Here is a 26991-nt window from a genome sequence, read left to right as displayed (position 1 = left end):
AAGGAAGCCAATGGGCCGAAAACAAGATTGTGGGCCAGAGGCACTGGAAGAGGCAAGGTGGGCTCAAGACTGGATTTTTGGGTCTGATCCGAGTCCGAACCCGAATACCCATGAATACCCATGGGTTTTTGAGTAAATGTCTACAAAAGAAACAAAAACATATTGACTTTTTTTTTAATTTATTTTTTTATTTACAATTAAAGATTATATTGCTGATATTCGGAATTTATTCCTTAAATAAATATAAAAAATACATAAAACCAACAAGTTTTTAGGTACACACCACAGGACATCCTAGGATCAACTTCCGTACCTGTCCATTTATTAAATAATTATATAAGAAAGTAAACTCTTTTTCCCCCTTTTTCTCTTTTTTTTTTTTTTTTTTTAGTATTTATTTGTTTATATTTTGAGATAAATAAAATAAATAACTTAGATTATGTTGACTATATATATAGTTCTATATAATAACCTTAATAATTGGTTGCATATGCTAAGCATGTTCCTAGAAGGTGAAATTCCCAATTCAACCCATATATATATATATAACAAGCCAGGTTCACGGGTATGTAAATGAGCCGCCTGGTAGATCCACATGCACGGGCTGTGTAGAGAAGTACCACACATTCAACCCTGCTCGAACTAGAAAGAGCTTAAGGTCATGTTATGTTATTTTAAAACGGATATGATCCATCATGTTTGTGTGTGATTGCATTGCCTAACCTCAATAGTAGGGTTACTTCTAAATATTTCTTAAAATACTCAAACCACGTGCTACTTTTATATTTCAGTTCAAAGTAAAGCACTTCTGCACGAATGGCGGTGATGCTGGAATAGCCATAAAAACTAAGCTTAAATAGCAGTATGCACTGTTTCGTAGTCTATATGTAGTTTAGAGTTTTCATTCCCGTACTTAAATTTACATCGATGTTTCGTTACAACATTGTTGTCATTTCTTATTCTAAATTGAACATATAAATCCATGCCTTTATTATTAACTTTCTCCGCATATATTATTAAACAAATTGTTTTTATGACATCATTAATTATGCAATAATATTAAATATTTTATTCATACAAATGTGCAATTATTGTTTAAAAACAAATAATATATCATTTGTTGAACAAGAATTACCAAATAAATTAAATAAATATTTAAATTATTCAACTCCCTTGTCCAATTACATTCCAAATCCCAATTTAAATTACCAAATTGATGCATTATTGTTAATAATTGGCGTAATTTAATAAAAAAATAAATGATAATCAATTTTGTTGTCCATGTCCAACATCCAACAATCATGACTTTTACTTTAATATTTATTTTGTAGGTTTGAATTTAAATTCGTTTAATTTGTTTAATTTCGTATAATTTAGTTAATTTAATTTCAAAATATCTAATTAAATCCATGTATTTGTATATTTTGTTCAGTTTAATTCGGTACACGATGACTTCGACATTCTCCTGCGTTCGGTTTAATTTTTGAAATCTAGATTCGGCATCTGATGGTCCGACATTACTTACTCATTGCTTCTAAGACTGAAAATTATTCCCATAAACAAACACGAGTCCTTCTAACATGTTGAATGGTCACAAAAAATATTATGATCAAGCGGTGTATATTAATGATAAATGTATTTTTTTTATAAAAAAATTAAAATAATTTGAAAATATTAATGAGAATTTAAAATTTAAAGATATTTTAAAAATATTTTGAAAATTAAATGGTATAATTTTAGGTGAGTTTAGGTGGCTGATTTATTTCATATTAATTGGATTTAAGATTCCAATCCCAATTAAAATGTTATAATTAAATGCATTATTGTTAATAATTGTCATTATTTAATGATAATTTAATGGTAATGATTTTTGCTGTCCGTATCGTTGAGGCTTTGAAAGCGAGCAAATGGGGACTCCATGTTTCTCATATTTGACTTTTACATTTTAAATAAATTATTTTATCAAGTCTGTTTTTCTTTTATATTTTCTATTTTTATATTTATTTTATACCATTTTCAAATTTTACTAAATAATATATATTTTTTCCTCTAATTTTAACATAAATATGTACATATTGTCTGTTTTGACTTATTATATATCGTCGTCAACCTCACCGTTTTAAAACGTTTTTCCTATAGAGAGAGTCTAGCGCTACTCCGATCAGTGTCTCGCATTGCCTGATAGCTAGCTCTTATACCATTTGTAACGGTTCAAGCCTACCTCTAGCAGATATTGTTCGCTTTGTCCGTTACGTATCGTCGTTAACCTCACGGTTTTAAAAGACGTTGGTCTCCCAAAGGGAGTGGATTGTGAGATCCTACATAGGTTGGAGAGGGGAAAACACATTCCTTATAAGGGTGTAGAAACCTCTCCCTAGTGGACGCGTTTTAAAACCTCGAGACTAACGACCATACGTAACGGACCAAAACAGACAATATTTGTTAATGGTGAGCTTGGGCTATTATAGAATCTTTCCAAGTAGAGAATCGTCAATTTTGAGTTAACTCGAGCATAGCTCAATGATTAGAGTATCAAGATTTGATCTCTCACCCTATAATTGTTGAATGCAAGAAAAAAAAAGTCAACTTTGTAAATCCACGGAGATAAATCCTAGTAGATGGGGAAAATGGAACGGGATGAGACGATGAGGTAGGAGGAATGGAGAATATAGGGGATCCACGTTAATTTTTGCTTTTCTCGCTCTTGCTCTCTATGCACGTCTCTCTCACGAGTTTTTCATCTCATTCCCTCACACTCTCGTTCTCTCTCACTGTCTCACTTCCTCTATACCAAATTCGTTCTATGTTTGGAAAAACGTCACACATTGCCACCAGACAACATTTCTCGAAGGAACAAGAACTAACTTCGCTCGTTCTTGTCATCATTGTCATCACCAAGAGGAATAAGGCATGATGGAGTGTCCCGGGAGGGAAAAGAGCAAAAGTTAGAAAAAAAATATTAAAAAAAGTTTAAAAAGAGTTAGGAAAACTTCATTTTTTAGAAACGGAGTTAAATATCATTTCGGGACGCTTATTTTGGAGGTACATGAAAACAAATATTTTAAAAAAATATATTTGAATAAAATAAGCAAATAATTTCTTAAAATTCGTGCAAGTTCGTTGAATCCTAGAATGATTTATGATTAATTAATGATGTCTTAACTTATTAATCCTAGTATGTCAAAGGTCATCCCATGAATCACAACCCTTTTAAGTCAAAGATTTATATTAGAGTAATTAACACGTATCTATCAAATCATATAGTTGACTTTCAATTTCATTGGATGATCATATAATATATGACTAATCCAACCTAATAATTGCTACTAAACTAATCCTAAAAACTGCCTTTTTGGCCTTTTCCAGCTGATTCTGTTCATTATAAATTTGAATGCCAACAACAAGAAGCCACACACAAGCCAGTGAAAGACAATGGCCGACGACAAAGTGGGCGTAGGCAACAACAACTTGGGTAGCCGAAAGCCTTCATGGGCCACCCTCCGCCGTGTCGACTCCCTCAATCTCGAGGCCGGAAGGATTCCGGTCGCCACCGCTCATCAACCTTATAGGGTAACGAATTTAAAGATAAAAGATTAAATTTAGTGTTAAGAATCACGAATCTCCACAATAGTATAATATTGTCCATTTTAAGCATAACCTTCTACAAAGGGTATCATAGAGCTCCTTTGAGGCCTATGGAGCCCACGAACAATCTCACCTCAATTGAGGCTCGACTCGTTTCTCTAGAGCGTTCGAACAAAGTACATCATTTGTTCGATACTTGAAGATTCTATTCACATGACTAAGTTAAGGGCATGATTTTGATATCATGTTAGAAATCACGAACCTCAACAATAGTATAAATTTTCATGGCTTTACTTTTGGTTTTGTCAAAATGTCTCGTTACCAATAAAGATAATAATTCTTGTTTATAAACCCATGATCGTCCCGATAATCTATTATTATGGGTATTAGGTGAATTGGCAAAGGACTTTGAGCTTGGCATTTCAGAGCATGGGAGTAGTGTACGGCGACATCGGAACATCACCGTTGTACGTGTTTGCGAGCACTTTCAGCAACGGCATCGACAACACGGAGGACGTGATCGGAGTTCTGTCGCTTATAATCTACACCATAGCGTTGGTTCCATTATTGAAGTACGTTTTGATTGTGTTGTGGGCGAATGACAACGGCGACGGTGGGACGTTCGCTCTATATTCGCTGCTGTGCCGCTACGTGAAAGTGGGATTGATTCCAAATGACCAGCCAGAGGACAGGGAACTGTCCAATTACCAGCTGGTCGTGCCTTCCAACCTGAGACGGTCTCAGAAAGTGAAGGAGAAGCTTGAGAACAGTATGTTTGCAAAGGTTGCCCTTTTTCTTCTCACCATTGCTGGGACTTCCATGGTTATTGGAGATGGGGTTCTCACTCCCGCTATCTCAGGTATCCGTTATACTCTTTTTGTTCTTGTTCTTGTTCTGGTTCTAGTTCTTGTTCCCGAATTCAAATTTTTCATTTCTTTGTTAAAGATATATGTGTTATAACGAGGTATATATTAAAAAATTAAATTTTTTATTTTAACTGTAAATAGAGATGTTTACTGATCATGGCCTCCGAGTAGAGAATAGGAGCTGGATCTGAGAGAGATTTCTTTTCGTGAGTTAGGCCAGAGATTAGATTATATTCCAATCTTCCACCCAATTTGTTGCCTCATCTCATCTTATCCCGTCCTTATAGTTTCGGTTTATTTGAATAAATTTGTTCAATTTTAGGGTTTAAGACTATATTGTAATATTAAATTTTAAAATTTTAAAATTTATGGTGGCGGCGCGCATCGAACCCCTAGATGGATGTCCAGTCAACTGCTGCGCCTCAACGCATTTCGGGGAGTTTTGGGTATCGGTATATGGTTCTAATGAACAACTTTAAATTTTGAAACATCGACTAATCAATCGTATCCTATAGCACTGGAAATAATATTTATATCGGATTTTTTGTTGCTTTTGTTGTCAAATCACCCCTTATAACAGTTATGTTATTTGTTCTCTCTCACAGGAAAGAAAGAGATGAATTGATGTTTTTTTTTTATTGGATTTGGATCCATCAGGGGCTGTACAACATATACATAATATTTTTTATTACAAAATATTATTACATCTGATATTTTATTTATTTTTTTAATAAAATTTATATTAGAAAAAAATTGAGAAAAATATTTCATTTTATTTATAAAAATAAATAGAGAATTTTGCAGAAACAAAGATTGAAACAAGGAAGTTGACGGGGAAGAATTCTCTATCTCACCTCGTCCCATAGACATTTCAAAATGATTAGCAAACCGTTACATAATTATAATTAACTATATTCTAACTATAATTAACAATATTCTTTGATTTGTGCAGTGCTCTCGGCCGTGAGTGGAATCAAATCACTAGGGACAGGTACAAACCATTTTTTTTTTTTTTTTTAATGTTTGTCGAGTATCAAATTTAATCATAAATTTAAAATGTCATCACGTTAAACTTTTGAGTATAAAAGTCGTCCAAAGCTAACTAATTTTAAGAATAGATGGTATCTTAACATACCCGACGACGAATGAATATTGCTAACTTGATCGTTCGGGAAAGTGACGAATTAAAATCGTACACAGATGCGGTTGTGGGGATATCAGTAGCAATTCTTGTGATCCTGTTCAGCATTCAACGATTTGGAACAGACAAAGTGGGGTTCTCGTTTGCCCCAATAATCTTTATATGGTTTTCATTCATTGGTGGCATTGGCCTCTTCAACTTGTTCAAGCATGACCCTGCCGTTCTCAAAGCTTTTAACCCTAAATATATCTTTGATTACTTCAAAAGAAATGGCAGCCAAGCTTGGGTTTCCCTTGGTGGAGTTTTTCTTTGCATTACAGGTCCTTCTCTCTCTCTCTCTCTCTCTCTCTCTCTCTCTCTCTCTCTCTCTCTCTCTCTCTCTCTACTTTTGTTGACTTTTTTGTCACTCCTTTGACTAATTTTCCTAAGTTTTGAATTCATGTTCATATGGTGTATAGGAACTGAAGCCATGTTTGCCGATTTGGGTCACTTTAATGTCCGGGCTATTCAGGTAAGCGACTAGATCAGGGCTGTACAGATTGAGTTGGGTTGGGTTGGGTTGGGTTTGAGAAATCTGTTAGACAAACTCGAATTTTTGGATTGATTGTGTTGATGACCCGAAGAAACCAAATAGAGTTCACAACCCAACTCTCTGTTTTGGGTTGTGTTGAGTTAGATTGTCTGGTTGTTCTTTTTCTTTTAATTATTTGTATATTAATAACTAAAATTACAAGTCATAACACGTTAGTGTGACAAATGTCAAAAATAGGGTTGGGTTGTAAACTGTGTTTCTAGGTTGACCTGGCAAAAAAGAAAAAAGTCAACCCGTGAATTGACCCGAATTCTGGGTTTTTCGAAAATTCAACCAACTGAAAAAATATATAATTCAACCCAATATTTATGGTTTGTGTTGTGTAGTCCGAATTGATTCGAAAGATCAGATCTAAATTAAACTTGTAATTTACAATTTTGCAGATTAGTTTCGGTTCTATCGTATTCCCTGCTTTGATAGCTGCCTACAGTGGGCAAGCTGCATATCTAAGAAAATTCCCGGGCCACGTCGGCAATACTTTCTATGATTCAATTCCAGGTCAGCTGCTTACTTCATTTAAGTTTTTTTTTTTTTTTTTTTTTTTTTTAATCTTTGTAATCATAAATGGTTAATAAAATGACGAGATAACACGTGAGATCCTACATTGGTTGGAGAACGAAACGAAAAGCATTTTTTACAAGGGTGTGAAAACATTTTCCTAGCCGACCCATTTTAAAAATCTTGAGTGAAGTGTGCTTGTACTATTTCAAATGGCACCAGAGCCAGACACTGAATGATGTGCTAGTGAGTACGCTGAACCCCGAAAGGGGTGGACACCGATATTGTTTACAAGGGTGTGAAAACCTTGAGGGAAACCCTAAACCCTAAACCTGTAAACCCTAAACCCTACTAATTTCTCAACTAATTCCTCTGAATGGCTGTAGGTCCTTTGTACTGGCCAACGTTCGTAGTTGCGGTGGCGGCATCAATCATAGCAAGCCAAGCAATGATCTCAGGAGCATTTGCAATAATATCACAGTCCTTGTCTTTAGGCTGCTTCCCCAGAGTTAAAGTCGTCCATACTTCACACAAGTACGAAGGCCAAGTCTACATCCCGGAGATCAATTACCTTCTAATGTTGGCTTGTGTCATCGTCAGCGCTGCCTTCCAAACCACGGAGAACATCGGCCACGCTTACGGCATCGCCGTCGTCACCGTCATGATCATGACCACTGGCATGGTTTCTCTCATCATGATCGTCATTTGGAAAACCAGCATTTGGTGGATCGCTTTGTTCCTTCTCGTCTTCGGCTCCATCGAGCTTCTCTACTTCTCATCCGTCCTCTATAAGTTCACTCAAGGAGGGTTTCTCCCCCTCGTCCTTGCTCTTTTCCTCATGGCTGTCATGATCGTTTGGCACTATGTTCATAGGGAGAGATACGTTTTCGAGCTCAAAAACAAGGTCTCCTCTGGCTACATAACCGAGTTGGCTTGTAACCCTAATGTCAACCGAATTCCTGGAATTGGCCTTCTCTACTCCGAGTTGGTTCAGGGTATTCCTCCTATCTTCCCTCACTTCATTTCCAGCATTCCCTCGGTTCATTCTGTCATCGTCTTCGTCTCCATCAAGTCCATTCCGATCAGCAAAGTCGAGCCCAAGGAGCGGTTTTTGTTTCGGCACGTGGAGCCGAGGGAGTATCGAATGTTTCGGTGTGTGGTCAGGTATGTTATGCTAATGCTTACTTATAAACCCATGATCAACCCCTGAATTAGCAAATACGGGACTCCTCACCATCAATCCTCAATAATCCTCCTCTCGAACAAAATACACCATAGAGCCTCCCCTGAGACCAATGGAGCCCTCGAACAGTCTCTCCTTAATTGAGGTTCGACTCCTTTCTCTGGAGCCCTCGAACAAAGTACACCCTTTGTTCGACACTTGAGTCACTTTTCACTACACTTTTGAGGGTCCCAACTTCTTTGTTCAACATTTGAGGATTTTATTGATATGGCTCTGATATCGTGTTAGGAACCACGACTCTCCGTAATGGTATGATATTGTTCACTTTGATCATAAGCTCTTATGACTTTGCTTTGGACTTCCCAAAATACCTCATACTAATGGAGATGTATTCCTTAGACTCATAGCTCAGGCCCACCGCTAACAGTGTCTCTTTCAGTTTTTTCTTTCGGGCTTATCCTCAAGGTTTTAAAACGCGTTAGCCAGGGAGAGGTTTTCACACCTTTATAAACAATGTTTGGTTCCCCTCTCCAAACGATATGGGATCTCATAATCCACCCCCTTAGGGGCCAGTGTTCTCGTTGGCACACTGTCCCGTGTCTGACTCTAATACCATTTGTAACAGCTCAAGCCCACTGCCCACCGCTAACAGATATTGTCCTCTTTACCCATGATCAACCCCTTAATTAGCCAACCTGAGACTTCCCACCAACAATCCTCAACAAAATTATCATTAAACTTAAATTCATCCGTTCGTAGCATTCGGGTTTTGATTCCTAAATTGCGATGCAGATATGGATACAAAGACGTGATCACCGGATCAGCCGAGTTCGAGCGGCAGCTGGTGGACAGTTTGAAAGAATTCATACGCCAAGAACACATAATGCTGGAAGGGATCCCATTAGAGCCAACCTCAAACCAGAGCCACTCAGGCAAAATAGAACCAACAAAAGCAAAACCCTCTTCTTCATCTGCAGCAACAGTGCACGTCGAAGGAACTGCAGCGGAAGTAGCGAGCCAGTCACAGCGCTCATCGGGGTCCATTCAGTCGTTCAACGCTTCAAAATCGAGGCACTCATCGAACGCCATAGCTGCGGGAGGGGCAGTAGAAGAAGAGATGCAGTTCGTAGAGAAAGCAATGGAGAAAGGCGTGGTTTATCTGTTGGGAGAAGCAGAGGTGGTGGCTGAGCCAGAATCTTCACTGTTTAAGAAGATAGTGGTGAATTATGCCTATAGTTTCTTGAGGAAGAACTTTAGGCAAGGGGAGAATATTCTTGAGATTCCTCGTACCAGGCTTCTAAGGGTTGGAATGACTTATGAAATATGACAAGAACAGTGTGTTGTTCGTATGTTTTAAGGTTTTAAGTTGGTTTTTTGTTGGAATATATGTATATTACGTTGTACTTGTGTGTGTTGAAAAAAGTTTTTATGGTACGGTTGGATTGTTGGTCGGTTGTTCATAAGAAACAGACTCTCGAGACGATGAGTACCTATCTTGGTTTTCTTCTGCTTTAATTGAGAAGAGTTCTCGAATCGATGAGTACCCATCAAGGATAATTTATATATGTAGTACTAATTGTTTCATGTATATCAGATTTAAATAAGGATTCAAAATTTGGGTTCGATACCTAATGATCCCGACATTTGTGTGTGAGGCATCTAAAAGAGTGACACCTAATGACCCGACATTTTCCTGGTACACGGTTATGTTACTTACGTGAGGATAAGAGTGCGACACCTAATAACCCTAATATTTTCCTACGACATGGTTACATTACTTACGTGAGGCATCTAAGAGTGTGACACCTAGACATCTAATGGCCCCGACATTTTCCCACGATATGGTTACATTACTTACGTGAGACATATAAGAGTGCGACACTTAGACACTTAATGACCCCGACATTTCCCTACAACATGGTTAGATTACTTATGTGAGGCATCTAAGAATGAAAACTATCCTCATAAACTAACACGAGTCCTTTTGACATGCTTCATATGCATGTTCAGTAAAATTCCCAAAATGCTCAATTGAAAAAGAAAGGTTCATACGCATTTTAGTCATCATATTATCAAGATCGCTCATATCTTCCTGTTCATAAATAAACCAAACATGATGGTAGTCGCTCAACTTCTTTTCACATCCCATACCTAAATTACCTATATTCATTTAATAATATATTTAATTTTAAAAAAAATACATTAATGACTAATTGAACCCATTTATGAACACTAAATGATTTGGTTACTTCCATTAATAATATTTATCATAATTTAACTACATCAAATGAATACTAATGGATCTACTTTTTCACCAATTAAGTCGAGTTTTATTCTAAAGTTAAATAACAATTCTATGAGATCCCATATCAATTAGAGAGAAGAACGAAACATTTATTATAAGGGTGTGAAAACATCTCCCTAGTTGACGCATTTTAATATCGTGAGGCTGAAGACAATAGGCCAAAGTGGACAATATTTACTAGCGGTGGGCTTGTTACAAATGGTATCAAAGCCAGATACTGAGCAATGTGTCAGCGAGGACGATGAGTGGTGGATTGTTAGATCCCACATCAGTTAGAGAGATGAACAAAACTTTTGAAAACTACGCAATAATTTTAATTAAAAAATAATACAGTATAAATGTAATTTAATGAAATTAATCATGCCTAAAAATAGGACACTTCTAGAAAGAAAAAAAAACTATTATTCTATGTTTAATTAATTATGTTAATATTTTATTAAATGATATTAAAGTTTAATTTATTTTTTTTTTTTGGTGAATTTATTTTATTAACTCTCCAATTCATTCTATTTTATCCACAAATTTTAAAATTTTATATTTTACGCTTCAAACTTAAAAATAAATAAAAATTGGTCTTCACTTTTATTTTTATTTTAATAAATTAATGATATAGCTTAAGAGATTATACTAAATAATTCCTAAATTTTCAAAGTTTTATTCATTTTAAATTTTTTAGCTAATAAATAAATAATAATTTCCTTAAATAATAATAATAATAATAATAAAAAAAAAAAGTTATTTACTTAAAAATCATCTATCAGGTTCCAGGTATATATATATATATAATGGTGGGAGTGGTTTCAGACTGGACAGGGAGTTCATTTGGTCAAACTTGAAACCAGAGGAAAAAGAAAGTCGCCAATGGCGGGGGAATCTGAAGCTGCTCGGCATCCCTACGCACCCACAGATCTGGAACTCCCCGGATATGTTCCTATTTCACTACCCCTCACTACTATTCTCGGCGTTTATCTCCTTTCTTCTCTCTTTATCACTTTGCTGCTCTGGACTCTTTCCGGTATGCTTTCATCTCTTACTTTGATATTTACTGTCGTTTTTTGGATTATGTTTTATGCGCTGCGAATTCTGCTTGATTTCTTGCTGGAGAAGAAGACCGATGGTTTTCATAATCCGTAGTTTGTTGTTGTATTGGATTTCTGTCCACTTGTTAGAGGTCACTTGTTGAGTGAAGTAATTGGAAGCAAAATCAAACAATTTCAAATATTCTATGTTTTTCGTGTCCTCCAAGAATTCTATTGAATGTCTTTGCTGAATCCGAAGGCTGGCGGTGAAACCGATGTAAAAATTCAAATCTGTGTCTCGTTCAATTATTCTTTTCGAGAGGATCGAGATCTGTTAAACGGATAGACGCCTTGCCTTCCTACTCCTTAACTTGTGCTATTGTCTTTTGGTTTAGATGATTGCTTTAGAAAGGGAATACTGATGGGACGGACTAAGCGAGGATGTCTTTGATTATACCTGAGTGTGAAAGAATGAAACATGTAGCAAACTGAAATCTATTTGGCCATTTATGGTTCTGTCAATCCGCGTTTGACTTCATTTGATTGGTTAATTTTGATACGATACAATATCTATTTTAGATTTAAACTCTTGATATTTCCTTTGGTTATGCATACTCCCCTTTCTCTAAACAATCATTCATCCATACACTTTCTACTAATGATGAACATAAATTTATCTAGATTTCAGAAATGCTATGAGGATGAAATGTTAATGCTAAGATTACTATTTGGATATTCGTGATTAGCTTGTAAGTTTGTTTGTGTTGAGTGGTTATGGATATAGTGGGTTGAGAGTGAGAGAGTGAGAGAGAGGCAGATTTGTATAGTTTTGGAAAGAGTCCTAGGCCTCTCGTAGAACTTGGAACCTTGTAATTTGTCTAATATCAATATAATATTTCAATTAACCTGTCCAATTTTTGGTTCCTATCAAATTAGTTCCACTACATTTGTGCTCAAAATTGAATCTTTTCAAGTCTAGAAGAATATTGATGAAGATGTTGTCCACAAATGGATCTTTTTCTTTTTAGTGCAGATAGTAAGGATGCTCATTTTGGGGTCCTTGTCCTTCGAAGTGTTTTTTTTTTTTTTGTAGCTTGAGCAATCCCTCTCCAATGGTTCCACTTTTTTCCTTAGTGTAGGTAGAGTGTTGTACAAACACTAGATCCTAACACCATGATTGAAGTATGAAACACCTGATAATGGGCACTATATTCGAACACTTAGTGTAGGTAGAGTGTTGTACAAGCACTTATGTTGCAAGCTATGACATATTTTGCTTTCCTATTGCACACCCTGTGTTTTTTTCCTATTGAAGTATGAAACACCTGATAATGGGCACTATATTCAAACACTTAGTGTAGGTAGAGTGTTGTACAAGCACTTGTGTTGCAAGCTATGACATATTTTGCTTTCCTATTGCACCCTGTGTTTTTTTCATGTTCCCTTCCGTGGTGTTTGTACACTTGTTCTCTCCATCTTTATCTATTTCTTTTTATCTGAATTTAGTAATGGAAAAAACTGTAGTTCTTAGAGCTGTTTCGAAAAGGTTCTATGCTTGTTGCTTTATCTTCATTGCCCCCTTATAACAGGACGACTTCCCAAAAAAACAAAGATTGAGAGGCTGCTCATGTGCTGGTGGATATTTACGGGCCTTACCCACATTGTTCTCGAGGGTTACTTTGTTTTCTCTCCAGAATTTTACAAGGACAGTTCTTACCTTGCTGAAGTTTGTAAGTTAATTTAATTCACTTTCTTTGTTACCCTAGCTGTGGTACTGGAAGGGCTGTATGGATGCTCCTCTAATAATGTTCATGTGCACTACTTACCAGGGAAAGAATACAGCAAGGGAGATTCTCGATACGCAACTCGGGACTCTGCGATTGTCAGTCTTGAAGGACTGACTGCTGTTTTAGAGGGTCCAGCTTGCATCTTAGCAGTGTAAGAATTTATCATCTCTGTGGTTTTGGGAGAGAATAGTTAATCAATTTCTAAATAACTAAGATACAAGAAGTTATGATACAAAGAAAATACAAAAGAGGTAACTAGCTAATAAAATCTAAACTAAAGAATTTTGAAATGCTATACATATAAGGAATTACATTTGAACTTTCTGTTCATAATTAGCCATTCATCAACAAATTTGTTGGGCTGTGTATAATTCGCAGGTATGCAATAGCTACAGACAAGTCGTACAGTTACGTACTGCAGTTCGCCATATCATTGGGACAGCTATATGGAACTTTCATGTACTACATAACTGCTCTGTTGGATGGTGATAATTTTTCTTCATCCCCAATTTATTACTATTTATACTACGTATTGTTAAATTCCTTCTGGATTCTTATTCCTTCGCTTATCGCTATCCGGTGTTGGAAGAAAATTTGTATTGCTATGAGCAGTGAAAGCCACAAGAAAACCAAAGTTCCCTAAGAAGTGATCCATATTATGACGTCTACCCCTTTGGATCCATGGAAAATAATAGATTAGATAGTATACAAGATTGTTGTTGTATTGTAATCTAAGTTATTGTCGCGTGACATTCAAAAAACGAGACACTCGTGAAATTTGAACATTTACATGAAGTTTGGGTTTGTTGATTATGCTTTCTTGAGGTGTTAAATTGACGATGTCGATTCGAGTTTGTTGTAGGTTATTTCATCATCTTTTTAGCGTAAAGGTAAAGCATTTCTTAGATCTTTGCTATTGTATGCCAAATTTGTTTTGCAGAAGAACTGTATGCTTGTATCCATCGAGTGTACTCTATATGAGTAGAGAAGGTACCAAGTGGTTGTAGGAGTGTCGTTAGTAGTAGATCTTTTAATATAAGGATCGTAGTATTGAATTACATGATTGTTTTCTGTATTTGTTTGGACAGATACAAAGTCATTTGAAGTATGAACAAATTTCTTGTTCTATTAAGTTTAGGGGCTTATTGGAATGTTAAGAAAGAAAGCTACTACTATATACTCCTAACATCATCAGCACGACACCTTTAGTTTGGATGTGAGAGCAAATAAGCACAACCCTTTCAAACGTTTGCTTTCGAGGTGCAATGCCAACCTTTCATTCCTCTTGAAATAATGAAGAGTTGCGATCTAAAACACACCATAGCCAACCTAGTGAGGTAAAGTAGAACGTGAAATGCACTAGACATGACTAACATTTTTGCTCATAAACATGAGTTGAATTGACTCAATTTATTATTATTTTTTAAATATACATTTGTATATAAGATACAATTTTATATACATATTTTTATTTTTGTTTTTAATTAATTTCATTTATTCTTCCATCTTTCTTAAAAAATAACTCAGAATATATTGAAATTAAGTTGTTTTAATTAAATATTTAAAAATAAATAAATAGATGATAAAAAAAAATTATGATTGAATTAGTTTGAATTCATAAAATACTATTTTAGTTGAAGAAATTTCAACTCCAAATAATTTAGTTCGGACTAAAAATGTCTGAACCGGGCCTAGAACATTATTTGTAAAAGATGACGGTCATTACCACCGAACCGGACCGGACCGGACCCATTTTTTCCTAAGAGGCGACACTGCGATCTCCTCCGGACTTAAACCTCTAAAACCACAGCCCCTTCTTCTCCCTCTCGAGCTCCAGTCCAGCAATGGCAATGTTCAAGCTCATCCTCACTCAATCTCGCCGCCACTGCCTCGCCAAATCCCCTTCTCTTTCAACTCCCCAGTTTCTTCAATTTCGAAGATCACTCTCCTCCTCTCAATCCGAATCCAACCCAGATCCCGATTCTCCCCCCAATGAATCCTCTAGGACCCCTCGTCCCGCTCCCATTCAGCCCGTCTCCTACGCCATCAAGCCCAAGCCACAATCCGATCAGGACCACGATTCTCCAGAATCGCCTCAACCTCCGTCAGCTCCGCGGCGGCCGCCGCCGCCAAGCCCCGAAGGTCGGAGGACGTGGACTCGTGAAGATATTCGCTATATGAAGGATACTCCAACTATAGCTCCGGTATCTTATCCATCGCGTGTTGCTCCGCTCCCGGAAGATAGGGTTTCGGCTTCGGGCGGAGGAGAGGAGGGTGTGGAGAGCGAGCAAATGGAGGAAGAGAGGAAGAAAATTGAGGCGGAGAAAATGTGGAGGAGGAGGGTTTTTAGGGTTGCGGAAGAGGATAAAGTTACTGCTCCATTTCCAATGGTGATCAAGGTCGACAAGAAGGAGCCGAAGGTTGTTCTTGATTTGATGGACGCCATCCGGCAAGTGAAGGTCAGTGTAGAAAGTTGTGGATTTAGAATTTTTCATGAGACATGATCTCTGGAGTTGTAAAATGAATGTGCTTTCTTGTGGTTATTTAATCTTATTATTATGATTTCTTAATTCAAGTTCAGGCTAGTTCCAAGTCAACTTTTGATGAGACTGTTGAAGCACATGCAAGATTGGGGGTTGATGCTAGGAAAATGGTAATGTTTCTATTATTTTTGTACTCTGTGGATTGTTCTTTCTCAGTAGGATTGGGAATCAAGTTTGAATGGTTCTGTTATTAGCCTAGTAACAATGAAATTTTAGGGGAGGAAGGAAAACTGAGAATTTTCTTACTCACTGGTTGATTGGAATGTGGTATGGTGCCTATTGATGGTTCAATATAACCTGGCCTTGCAGCTGCACTAGTGTGCGCAATAGAGTTCTCAAAGTAGCTTATCAGAGGGCATATATATTGTAACGGCCCACTGGGCAATGTGCCAGCGAGGAGGCTGAGCTCCGAAGGGGGTGGACATGAGGTGGTGTGTCAGCAAGGATGTTGGGTCTTGAAGGGGTGGATTGGGGGATCCCACATCGATTGGAGAAAGGAACGAGTGTCAGCAAGGAGCTGAGCCCCGAAGGGGGGTGGATTGTGAGATCCCACATGAGTTGGGGAGGAGAACGAAGCATTCTTTATACGGGTGTGGAAACCTCTCCCTAGTAGATGTGTTTTAAAAACCTTGAAGGGATCGAAAGGGAAAGCCCAAAGAGGACAATATCTGCTAGCGTAGACTTAGGCCCTTATTTTTATATATATATATATATTGAAAAGAGACAATTTCATTGATGATTGAAATTTGTTAAAAGTTTTAATGATCAGTTGTTTATCCGTTACCCATGTTATATAACTGCGGAAAGCTATCACATCCTTCGTTTTTTTTTTTTTTGGAACACGCGATAAAAATGATTCCTTCAGTTCTCCTGCTGATTCTGTGGACAATGATGTGCCCTTTCCTTCTTTGGTATTCTACGTAGTTCTTACAAAATTATTATCCACTACAATATTTTTTGCACTCATGGCTTTCTTTTTCTGAAATGCAGCAAGTTCTGGGTAACATGACTCTGCCCCATTCCATTGGGAAGGTATGCAGCTGACCCTGTTTGAACGAGCATGTCGCATTGGAACTCGATATTATAGTTAATGTGTTGATAAAATATATATTACTTTTCAGACTGTCAAAGTGGCTTTCTTTGCTGAAGGGGCTGACGCTGAGGAAGCAAGGGCTGCTGGAGCTGATATTGTAGGTGGTGTTGAACTTATCGAGGAAATTGCGAGTAAGAATTGACCCTATTGTTTTTCCTTTTTATTAGTTGGGAAAATTTCATTTTCATTTATGTACTTGTACTTGACTCGTTGAGAAAATAAAAGTTTAAGAAGTTTTGTGGAACACGGAGCGATTCTTCTTCTTGGATGATCCTTAACATAATATAATCTAGTTCAAACAAGCCCAGGGAAAATTATCAAAAGCTTTTCAAGATCAAGCTAGTCCTGTTGGTTAAACGAACTTGAATTAGAAACTAATCAATGTTTGGGACTTCATTATGCAGCCAGTCGGAAATTCAATGTTGATAAGTGTTTCTCAACCCCTGAAATGATGAGGCGCATTGGCAAGGTTAATGGATTTAACTTTTTGTGCATTGTACTGTTGTTCAATGTTGATGGCTGCTTATTCAACATTAATATTTTTTAAAAAACTTTTACTCAAAGTTAGTTTTTGCTGTTTAGATTTCAAAGATTTTGAGGCAGCGTGGATTGCTCCCAGATCCTAAGGTGAGCGCATAATCCTCTGTTTCTATAGTGTTTATTTGATTATAGATTAAAAATCAACTTTGATGTATTATATAGCTAGGTACTGTGACCAGTGATATCAAAGGGGCCTTAAAGAAAGCAAGAGAAGGTCACATGCACTTTAAAATGGATTCCACATCCATTGTGCATGTGGGGCTTGGGAAGGTAAAATCACTTTAGTTTAAAGCATATCACTTGGTGTTTTAAGGAATGCACATGCTGAATCTGAATGAAAGTTTCCAGGAACATATCCTCCTTCTAAACAGCATAAACTCTTTCTTGTAGGTGAGTCATTCGGAAGAGTCCTTACGAGAAAATATCGGTGCATTTGTAAATGCTCTTTTGCTTGCAAAGCCTGTCGGCTTGAAAAAAGGCAAGTAATATCAATGCCAGTTCATTCATCATTGAATTTAAGTGCTTCTATTACTTTTACGGGGGGGGGGGGGGGGGGGGGGGGGGGGATGTTATAATTATTCAAGCTATTTTACTGCTACCAGTCATCATAGTTCTTTGGTCTCCCTGACTGAAATTACATGTTATTACTTGCAGCCTCGAAATACGCTGGATACGTAAATTCCTTCCACATATGTAGCACGGTAATTCTTATCTATCTTGTTCCGTTCATTGTAATATCCGAATTTCATGAGGCATAGTGATAAACCGTTGAGTTGAACTAAAATGATTGTGTCAATATCCCTCAGGGATCTACTTGGATTGTGCAATAGTAAGCATACATTAGTTTCTATTTCCAACTTGATGATCATGGAGGGTCTTTGGGTTACAAAAATTGCGATTTGATTTGATCACAGCCTTTTATTCATGCAACGTTAGTATTTTATTTGATGTTTAGAAAGTCGAGATATTTATTGCTACATGTTGCACGTAACCGCTCAAGCCCACCGCTAGCAAATATTATCCTCTTTGGGCTTTCCCTTTCGGGCTTACCCTCAAGATTTTTAAAATGCGTCTGCTAGGGAGAGGTTTATACACCCTTATATAAAGGGTGTTTCGTTCTCCTCCCCAACCGATGTGGGATCACACCGTTCATAAATGGAAGTTATGGTTGCTGAGTTTTGTGATACATATCTCTTCTATATGAGATCTTATCTCCTCTTAGGTTGCAACTGCTGGGTTTCTACTAAATGGTGAAGTAATTCAGTATTGTTGTAATGTGCAGATGGGTCCTGGATTCCCCGTTACGATACAATCATTGTCCAAAGTTGCAGATCAATACAACAAGAAGTTCTTGAGCGGCGTGATCCGCTGACATCTCTCTAATATAATAGGTCTCTTCTTAGCCATTTTTTCATCTTTGATCTCCCTTGCTCCTAATTATAATGTTACTGTTACAAGGCAGGAAGTAGTCTAGATTTGGGTGGATTTTGTTTAACCATTTCAACAAGAAGTTCCATCTTTATGTGTACTGAGAGGTAGAAATTGTTAGCTTCTTTTAGGGAAGGAACAGCAGTGAGCAGTCATTTTGATTTTGGCTGTGCTTTGTTGTATTTACGTGATCTTCTTCTGGGTTCTTGCAGTTTGTTTATCACTGAACTCTTAGCAGTGTGGTTTATGTGGTCTTCAGTGTAAGACTCATCACCTGCTTGTTCTGGAAAATAAATAAGGCAAGTTTTCTGATAAAGTGGGGATTTGAGGGAGACTGGATCTTTTCATCTTTCTTTTTCATATTAAATGAAACATTCATTTGCTCTAGACTGTGTTTCCATGTTATGATGCCTTAAATCCTGTATGTAAACCAATGTTTAACACTTGTCTTATACTGCTCTCATAATTTTCCTCTTTTTTTTTTTTTTTTTTTTTTGGTAAGTTAGTATAAAAAGCAAGAAAATGTTAGGTGTATCAAATTTTATGATATACTTCATCTAATTTGATATAATTTGACCTTCCTAGTTCAATCTTCTTGTGTATTGAGAAGTGTAGATAGAGGTTTTCATCTCATCCACAGGATTGAGGCGGGAAATGATTGAGCCGGAAAATGGGGAAGGGAGTGAGGAGAGATTTCTTATCATTAACTAAACGAAGACGGGAATTCCTCATTTTCATCACCATCTCTACCCGTTTTACATATATATAGAACATATACCATTGTTTGTTTTCATTCGTTAGAGTAAGTATGTTGAATATTTTTTTATGCGTTAAATTTTTTTTTTTTTTTTTAAGTATTGAGTGCAATATTAACATTTGAATTTTTAGAAATTATATTGATAGCACATTAAAAAATTAACGGGAGATTATTTATTTTCTTAAAGAAGCTAGTTAGGACAATGATATATATATATACACACTAGAAATGGGTTATCGAATTCAATGAATTATCAATTTTTTAGTTTATTAATTAAGACGTAAACAATTGACCTTCATAACAAATATATGATGCGTTAATGCCTTAAGTAGTTATGATCGAGTTAATCTCATGAATTCAATCACTTAAGTGTAAATAAATTTGAAATTCTTAACCATTAAGTAGTTATGATCGAGTTAATCTCATGAATTCAATCACTTAAGTGTAAATAAATTTGAAATTCTTAACCATTAAAAAGTCCGTACTTGTTAATCAACTCATTGTGTTCAAGTTAATCAAAATGGTATAGTTGAATCTCTTATGATACGAAAATCAAAGTTAAAAATTAATATTGACAAAGAATTACGCTTCCAGAAATTTGAACTTCCAACATTCAAATTTCAATTTTAAATTCTTAAAATTTCATTGAATTTGCTGTAATTTTCTTTTAGTTGAAGAAACAAACATAAAACAGAAGACCGAACCTCGACATCAAGCAAAAGAACAAGTGTTTTATGCACAAAGCTAGTCTCAGCTTAACACACAAGAAGAAGTTCTAGAGAGAGAGAGAAACTCGAAGTCTCAATACACACAAACTAATTCACTATTTCTATTTCGATGAACTATCCCCATGAATTCCGACTCGACTCGATGGGACAAAATTTCTTACAACTTACGAACCAAATTTCAACAACAAAATTTAAATCTACAATAGAATGAGGTGTTTCAGAAGCAACATTGCAGATGACTAAATATAAATGACAGTGGTTGTAGTTATAGGACCAACTTCATTCCCCAGCCAGGTATAGATAGATTACTTAAGCTGCACCCTCTCACGCCACCCCGCCCCGAACAAGGGATTGAAGTTCAGTGACATTACGAAAAATATTTAATGAATTACTGGGAAATTTTGTTTACAAATAGAGTAGGTAAGAAAGGATGAGCTGCAACATAATCAACCCAGTTGCCTAGAACATAATCACAACTCACTTGGTCAACCAGTAGATGAAGATCAGAAATGTGCAAATGGACGCAACAAGGGAGAGTATGATTGTGTCCATTGACTTTTTCCTCTTTATTGCTCCAAGAATATGATTTACCTGCAGACCATCCAAATGCGTTCATCATTTGGACCCAACACAACAAAGATCTATGCATATGCACATCATGCTCATGAAGATTGCATATAAATTAGTTGAGTTGAAGACTAAAGAGTAACTGTAATGACTTACAGATGGGAGGCGACTGCTAACGTTACTAAGCTTCGAGTTGATCCCACCGAAGGTTGACCGCTGGAAGACAAGTGCACCTAGGGTTGCTTGAGCTTGTGAAATCACATTATCCACCTATGACACGAATAGTTCAGTAAAAACCCACATGCTGTATTCCAATATGTAGGTAGCTGGTTACAAAGTGAATAAACGACTCGTTGCAGAACATGATAACGTCTACATGAGTTTCTCATTCCTACGGTAACTAATACGGTAATAATGTTGATAAACCCATAAGAAAACTCCATCACAGATATCCATAAAACAAACCTTCAAGTAGAATATTAATGAAATGTAGTCTATGCAAATAATTGTGATAGGTAAAAGATACCTGTCCTGTGTTACGGCTGATAGATGCGTGCTCCTTTATAAGGGTTTGTTCTGCAGTTCCCAGACCATCTTCCAATTCAAGTCTTGATCGATCGAACTCCCTGAAGTCATCTAGAAGTGAAGCGTGTTCTTGCTTGGCTCGGAGGCTAGAGCGAAGACGATAAAACTCCTGCACTAAATCAACAAAACTTGGTCTTAGATTCCATATGACACATAATCACAAGACTTCTGGCAAAGCGATGACGACCAAAAAATTCAAGAGAAAATGAAGGAACTTGCGGAAGCTGGACTATGACTATCTGCTTAGCTTGGTACTTCCTAAAGAATAATTATAGACCAGGCCAAGAGTTCCAATGGTTACCCTCATAATCATCCTCACAAAAATATCATTAATTAGACGGGAAAGAGATTATCAACAAGGGAAAATAAGAGCTTGTTCGGTCTCTTATCTGAATTCAATTTCTTGTTTTCAAATTTATTAAATTCACAGAAATCAAAATTGGACTGTATTTCGATCCTGTGACCTAGAAACTGAATTTTGGAAACATGTATCTATTTTTAGTGTTTATTTTAAGTATAAATTTGCTACCATGCCACATTCAATAACAGTGAAGGTATAGAATTCTAACTATATTTTCCATTAAATCCCTAGTACTCTAAATTCTTGTTCTTGAATTACCTACCAATCACACCCTAAAACTTTGTTCGACTAAGAAGCATGGACACTTTTGTTTAGCTAGTCCATGTCAACACGTGTCGAACATTTGGACACTCCGACAGTTATTGGACACATGTTAGCATAATAGGTATGTGTTAAACACTAATCATACGAAGTCAATATAGGTCCAACATTCTTTAGCACATATTGAACACTTATTCAATATACTAAATAGACACACAATAATGAATTTCTTGTATAAATATAATATATATTTTAAAAAGTCTATATTTTAATAAACGTGTTTTTGTCATATCTGTATTCTAATTTTAAAAGAATGATGAATCACCATGTTCTTATCATGTCATATCTATGTATCATATCTGTATCCATGCTTCTTAGGTTCCAATGCTACCATTACAAGAACGCCAACTAAATTCATGAGTTCACAGTTGTGTAATTGTGCGCAAGGAAATTCTTAAAAATGTACTGGTGATCTAAAAGAAGTCAATAGAATGAATAGGGAGGAGACTAAAAAAACAAACAAAGCCAAGCATCTAGTAGCATTTATTCCCTTCCAATGTGAAAAGACAAACATCGCTACTGTACAAATTTTAAAGACAGAGTACCTGCGTAAGATCTTGAAGAATTTCTTGATGTCTAGTCAAGGTATGGGATACCATTTCAGAACCACCTGATGAGACCCAAGCTTGCATCTGTGAATTCACTTGTTGTAGCTGATTTAACAGACGTTCTATCCCGGATTCAACATCACTTCCTGCAGTATCATCATTTGTCGAACCCTTTGTGGAAACCAGTTTTCGAAAAGAATTCATCTGCTCATCCAACTGAGCTTCAAGTTTCCTTGCCTGTAGAGGCATAAGAAACATTTATCATTACAAAAAGAAAAAACAACAACAACATCAACATATCAAACAGCAGAGATGAGAAAATATTGAAAGAAAAAGTATACTTTCTCAGACATGCAAAATAATCGAAATAGAACAGTGTCCTACTTCCCGGAGATACAGCGAACAAAAATCCTTGAGAAATGTTCTTCAGTATAAATAATAAATCAATTTTGTGATCTTATTACAAAACACCATAATTTGAAAAAAAATTCGAAGGGCAGAGGCAGATTATGCGATAGAGGACTATCAATTCTTTAGAAAAGCTTATCCAAGTGTAAAATTTGTGCTTATCATTTCCAGAAAAACAGATAGCACAAAGAAGCATAAAAGAATTATGCCGAGAATTGCAATCCTGAAATTAACAGCTTCAAAAATATTATCATAACAGAACAGGACCACAATTACATCTCATATACCAAAATCCCAATCCTCCAAATTAAGAACTCGCCAATCGCCAAAACAAAAAGCTTTAGATCACGAGCTAAAAATCAAACCGTCGATCTTTCTTAATTCTTCGAATTACACTCAACGAAAACGGCTCATATTCACAGTTTTTCAAGCGACAAGATTCAAGGTAACCGACAATTAAAAAATAGAGCCAAAAACTAAAAGCTTCAGATCACGAGCTAAAAGTAAAACCGCCGATCTTTCTTAATTCTTCGACTTACACACAACGAAAACGGCTCATATTCACCGTTTTCCAAACGACAAGATTCACGGTCACCGACAATAAAAAATAGAGCCAAAAACACAATCAAATCGAGAAAAATGAGATAAGTAAGCCAAATAGAATCCAACAAGCAAAATAAACCAAGAATTAATGGGAGGATTGAAACCTGTTTTCGAAGAGCATCCCACGAGCTAGGAACCTCCATGGAAATGGACATCAATTATTGATCAGAAACACAAAGAGTGGCCAATTTCTATGAATCGAATCCTGTGTCCTCGAATCTCTCCAATTCCTCCTCCTCCTCTTCTTTACGAATTGATGAAATTTCCGGTTCAGAGGACGAAGAAATGGGTTCGCTCAGAGACGAGACAGGTCGTCTGCAAATCTAACCCGTAAGAGTTTAGGCGAAGCGAAAATAAATGCACTTTTGCGTAAGCCTTAATCCTCTTAACAAAAAATAAAAAATAAAAATAAAAAAGTCATAATCCTCTACGCCGTTCTCATTTTAAGCCTCTGTATTAATTAGCTTTGGTGGGTCCCACTGTATTAATGTAAACGGCTGAAATTTTTCGTTTTGATTTTGTTTCTTAAAATCGCTCGAAGTCAAAGCTCTAAGAAACGACGTCGTTAAATACGGTTGCCGGTTCGCTGTCACCTGCGTGGGTTTTCTCATCTGGGCTGGGCTCACTTTTTGTCTGGATTTTGTTTAGGCCCACTATTCTCAAGAAATCAAACTTTGGGCCGTGTTTGGTCCAACAAGTTTATATTGGGCCATCAAGATGTATACGAAGCCCAAGGTTACCATTGGGTCGGATCAAACGAGTCAGGTTGGATCGGGTCATCACCACTTCAGCCCAATCAAACCAAGCCCAACTTCAACCCACATCAAGCCCAACTTCAGCTTTCAACCCAACCTAGCACAAGTGAAGCCCACATACAGCCCAATTGATCAAATTCAGCCCAGTAGTCGCATGGCTTGGCTTAGTGACGCATGCCACTGGATCATCGGCTCAGTCCACAACTTGGCTTCGATCAACGGCTCGATCAACAATCAATAGTAGACCCTTCGTCAACCGTAAACGAAGCACTCCGCGGCGATACAAACTCGATCCACTCCTACCCATCTCGGGGTACCATAGCATATCGAAAATAAGGAGAGACATACTGGACGTAAGCACTCCCTTGGTTGGGAGTTGTGCCCCTGGTTTTACGATCGATACACAGTTAAGTAGGTCAATCACGAATGCTACCACTGTGGGAGCAATCCTAGTCAAGGAAGGCTAAGACAACCTACAGTGGTGAGTTATACAACGTTTAAGATTCTAGAGTGGAGGAAACTAAACAAAATAATTTCAAGAAAAACTCATGACTAAAAGTTTTAAATTAGGAGTGTTCAAATGATTCAAAAATCCGACCATCTCAGATTACCCAATCCAAATTATTAACGTTGGGTCGGATTATATTTTTTTCAATATGGATTGGGTTAAATTTTTGGAAAATCGAAACTCTACATCAGTTTAAAAGATGACATTTTTTTTGTCAGGTCAACTCGACCAACTCGAAAATACGATTATAACATAACCCAAACCTTAAGATTATTATGAAAATTAAGAATATTTGAGTTTTACGAGACTTCAGTGATTACTGTAATAATTATTATAGATAAGTAGAATGTTTAAAAATAATTAAGAAAATAACCCGACAACCCAACTCAATCCAATTGAGTATAAAAGATTCGGTTGTAAACTTTATTCGAATTGTTCAGGTAACCAACCCGACCAACCCAAAAATCATGACGGATTTAAGCCTAAAGTAGATAATGTCATATAATTGTAAAGATATACGAAGGGTCGATATCTCGAACCCACATTATTCTGAAATATCACTTTTAGTTTAGTTGTAATTTGGCCTTTATGCTTTGCTTGCTTCCTCAAATTAAACTTTACAAAGCGATACTTATTCTACATGCAAGTCAACAAAACCAAGCTTTCCTGTTCCTTTTCCTTGCAACCACTGTTTGGAAAAGATGGTTGCCAAATTTGAATAGTAACAAATATTTTTCTAACTGGGTCGATACGAAAATCAAATCTTAAAAAACGAGCATCGTATCAAATATAATATCAAACTGTTCTAGCTCGATCAGATTAGAGGTTCGATTAATTTACTAGAAACACGACATTATTTCATTGGTTTAAGAGATTTGTCGTTCTATTAGGCTGAATTTGTCCAAATTCAACAGAATCTTAACAAATATTTTGCTTTATTATAAACCGAAATGAATCGAACCAAGTTACGATAAAAAGTGGAGTAAAGAAAATCTAGAAAAAGATTTTGGGAAGAAGATTGAAGAAACCTAAACAAAAAGGAAATGATGAACATTGGACTTTCTATCCATTTGGTATAATAAACCAAAAGAAATGGATGAAATTTAAGAAGAAAAAAGGCTTTTATTAAGTGCACACTTACCCAATAGCATCTTCTTTCTTGTCAATCGATCGATGTGGGATTTTCCGTCATCTACCCCTTTGGAGACCTAGCGTTTTCGCTAGCATATCGTTGTGCTCGGTGTCTGGCTCTGATATCATTTGAAGTTCACTACTAGCAGATATTGTCTGTTTTGGCTTGTCATGTCATTAGTCTCACAGTTTTAAAACATGTGTGCTTGGGAGAGGTTTGCTTAGTTTTCTTCTTCGGTGGGATCTCTAAAAAATTTCTTTCTAATTGATTTTTTTTTTAATTTTATCGTAAAAAAATATAAACTTGAGCTTAAAAATGACTTTGATTAATAGGTCCGTGCACTTTTAAAACGGAAGGAGACGAAACTATGATGAAACACAAGCGAGATGTTTATCGGTTCAATACACTAGGATTACGAAAAGCGACGTAAGAATGTATATTTTGTTACAATTTTTGGAAGAATAAAAAAAAGACCGAATGATCGATATTGATGTTCGGTTAAAATAAAATCGAAACAAACAAAATAGTAATGAAACGAGAAAGATGTTAGAAACACGAATAGGAATGGCGACACGATGAAGGGGACGTGATATCAATTGGTGAATCGAATTGTCGGCCATTTGTCTCATATGGGGAAGAACGCATAAAAGACAAAGAAGAGTTGGTATTCACACGTGGGGAGCTCCCATTGGCTTCTCAACTATGGGCTTATTTGAAATGAGATTTGCACGTATGAATTTATAAATTATTTCATAAAAAATAATTATTTAAATTATAAATTCACAAAGTGAAATTGAATTATATGATAATTAGTATTTTACCTATTAAATTAGGTTTAAATTGCCTATATATATATATATATATTTATTTATTTATTTATTTATTTATTTATTTATTTATTGTTACGAAACAATTTGAACTCAATCTCATAATAAATTCCATTTTAAAAGTTTTCTAAAAATCAATGAAATTTAAAAATAAATAAATAAATAAAACATTTTGAAATGAATCTTTTAATTTTTAAAATTTAGTTTAAAAATAATAATAAAAAAAATGAAAATTATAATTGAAATAAAATTGATTGGATGATGAACTCAAGTTGTGGAGGCTTACCTAACCCTTTAAAAAATTGGATGTA

At 36.2% G+C, this 26991-nt stretch overlaps 4 protein-coding genes across 4 annotated transcripts; 3 read left to right on the top strand and 1 right to left on the bottom strand.

The window, feature by feature from the left end:
• Nucleotides 1-3432: 3432 nt before the first annotated feature.
• HAK5 (high affinity K+ transporter 5) lies at nucleotides 3433-9453 on the top strand. Its single transcript, XM_023673202.2, has 8 exons — nucleotides 3433-3570; nucleotides 3976-4444; nucleotides 5404-5442; nucleotides 5652-5912; nucleotides 6051-6103; nucleotides 6568-6682; nucleotides 7069-7846; nucleotides 8658-9453. The coding sequence occupies exons 1-8, from the start codon at nucleotides 3433-3435 to the stop codon at nucleotides 9190-9192; spliced, it is 2388 nt and encodes a 795-aa protein (XP_023528970.1). The 3' UTR covers nucleotides 9193-9453.
• Nucleotides 9454-10964: 1511 nt separating this feature from the next.
• HYD1 (C-8,7 sterol isomerase) lies at nucleotides 10965-13789 on the top strand. The gene is made up of 4 exons (XM_023670553.2): nucleotides 10965-11185; nucleotides 12779-12919; nucleotides 13019-13127; nucleotides 13355-13789. Exons 1-4 carry the CDS (start codon nucleotides 11032-11034, stop codon nucleotides 13617-13619), a joined length of 669 nt encoding a protein of 222 aa, XP_023526321.2. The 5' UTR covers nucleotides 10965-11031; the 3' UTR covers nucleotides 13620-13789.
• Nucleotides 13790-14753: 964 nt separating this feature from the next.
• LOC111791701 (uncharacterized) lies at nucleotides 14754-18967 on the top strand. The gene is made up of 10 exons (XM_023673160.2): nucleotides 14754-15435; nucleotides 15558-15629; nucleotides 16510-16551; nucleotides 16641-16743; nucleotides 17017-17081; nucleotides 17195-17239; nucleotides 17315-17422; nucleotides 17543-17630; nucleotides 17807-17853; nucleotides 18435-18967. The coding sequence occupies exons 1-10, from the start codon at nucleotides 14821-14823 to the stop codon at nucleotides 18522-18524; spliced, it is 1275 nt and encodes a 424-aa protein (XP_023528928.1). The 5' UTR covers nucleotides 14754-14820; the 3' UTR covers nucleotides 18525-18967.
• Nucleotides 18968-20142: 1175 nt separating this feature from the next.
• LOC111791809 (Golgi SNAP receptor complex member 1-1) lies at nucleotides 20143-23819 on the bottom strand. The gene is made up of 5 exons (XM_023673291.2): nucleotides 23563-23819; nucleotides 22445-22684; nucleotides 21159-21326; nucleotides 20789-20902; nucleotides 20143-20656 (listed from the first exon to the last, which is right to left on the bottom strand). Exons 1-5 carry the CDS (start codon nucleotides 23611-23613, stop codon nucleotides 20543-20545), a joined length of 687 nt encoding a protein of 228 aa, XP_023529059.1. The 5' UTR covers nucleotides 23614-23819; the 3' UTR covers nucleotides 20143-20542.
• Between the last annotated feature and the right edge of the window lie 3172 nt (nucleotides 23820-26991).

This window comes from Cucurbita pepo, chromosome 3 (assembly GCF_057944985.1).
Source record: "Cucurbita pepo subsp. pepo isolate OVF chromosome 3, ASM5794498v1, whole genome shotgun sequence".
Lineage (NCBI taxonomy): Eukaryota > Viridiplantae > Streptophyta > Magnoliopsida > Cucurbitales > Cucurbitaceae > Cucurbita > Cucurbita pepo.
Note: the sequence above shows the minus strand (reverse complement) of the source record. Positions and strands in the feature narration are given on the sequence as shown.

Excerpts from the sequence above, each read along its gene's own strand:
- LOC111791701 (XM_023673160.2), top strand. The coding sequence starts at position 14,821 with ATGGCAATGTTCAAGCTCATCCTCACTCAATCTCGCCGCCACTGCCTC. Across the intron at positions 15,630-16,509 it reads GGGTTGATGCTAGGAAAATG|CAAGTTCTGGGTAACATGAC; the intron begins GTAATGTTTCTA and ends TCTGAAATGCAG. Across the intron at positions 16,744-17,016 it reads ACTTATCGAGGAAATTGCGA|CCAGTCGGAAATTCAATGTT; the intron begins GTAAGAATTGAC and ends TTCATTATGCAG.
- HYD1 (XM_023670553.2), top strand. The coding sequence starts at position 11,032 with ATGGCGGGGGAATCTGAAGCTGCTCGGCATCCCTACGCACCCACAGAT. Across the intron at positions 11,186-12,778 it reads GCTGCTCTGGACTCTTTCCG|GACGACTTCCCAAAAAAACA; the intron begins GTATGCTTTCAT and ends CCCTTATAACAG. Across the intron at positions 12,920-13,018 it reads TTCTTACCTTGCTGAAGTTT|GGAAAGAATACAGCAAGGGA; the intron begins GTAAGTTAATTT and ends ACTACTTACCAG.
- HAK5 (XM_023673202.2), top strand. The coding sequence starts at position 3,433 with ATGGCCGACGACAAAGTGGGCGTAGGCAACAACAACTTGGGTAGCCGA. Across the intron at positions 3,571-3,975 it reads CCGCTCATCAACCTTATAGG|GTGAATTGGCAAAGGACTTT; the intron begins GTAACGAATTTA and ends TATGGGTATTAG. Across the intron at positions 6,683-7,068 it reads TTTCTATGATTCAATTCCAG|GTCCTTTGTACTGGCCAACG; the intron begins GTCAGCTGCTTA and ends GAATGGCTGTAG.
- LOC111791809 (XM_023673291.2), bottom strand. The coding sequence starts at position 23,613 with ATGTCCATTTCCATGGAGGTTCCTAGCTCGTGGGATGCTCTTCGAAAA. Across the intron at positions 22,685-23,562 it reads GGGATGCTCTTCGAAAACAG|GCAAGGAAACTTGAAGCTCA; the intron begins GTTTCAATCCTC and ends ATGCCTCTACAG. Across the intron at positions 21,327-22,444 it reads TTCTTCAAGATCTTACGCAG|GAGTTTTATCGTCTTCGCTC; the intron begins GTACTCTGTCTT and ends GATTTAGTGCAG.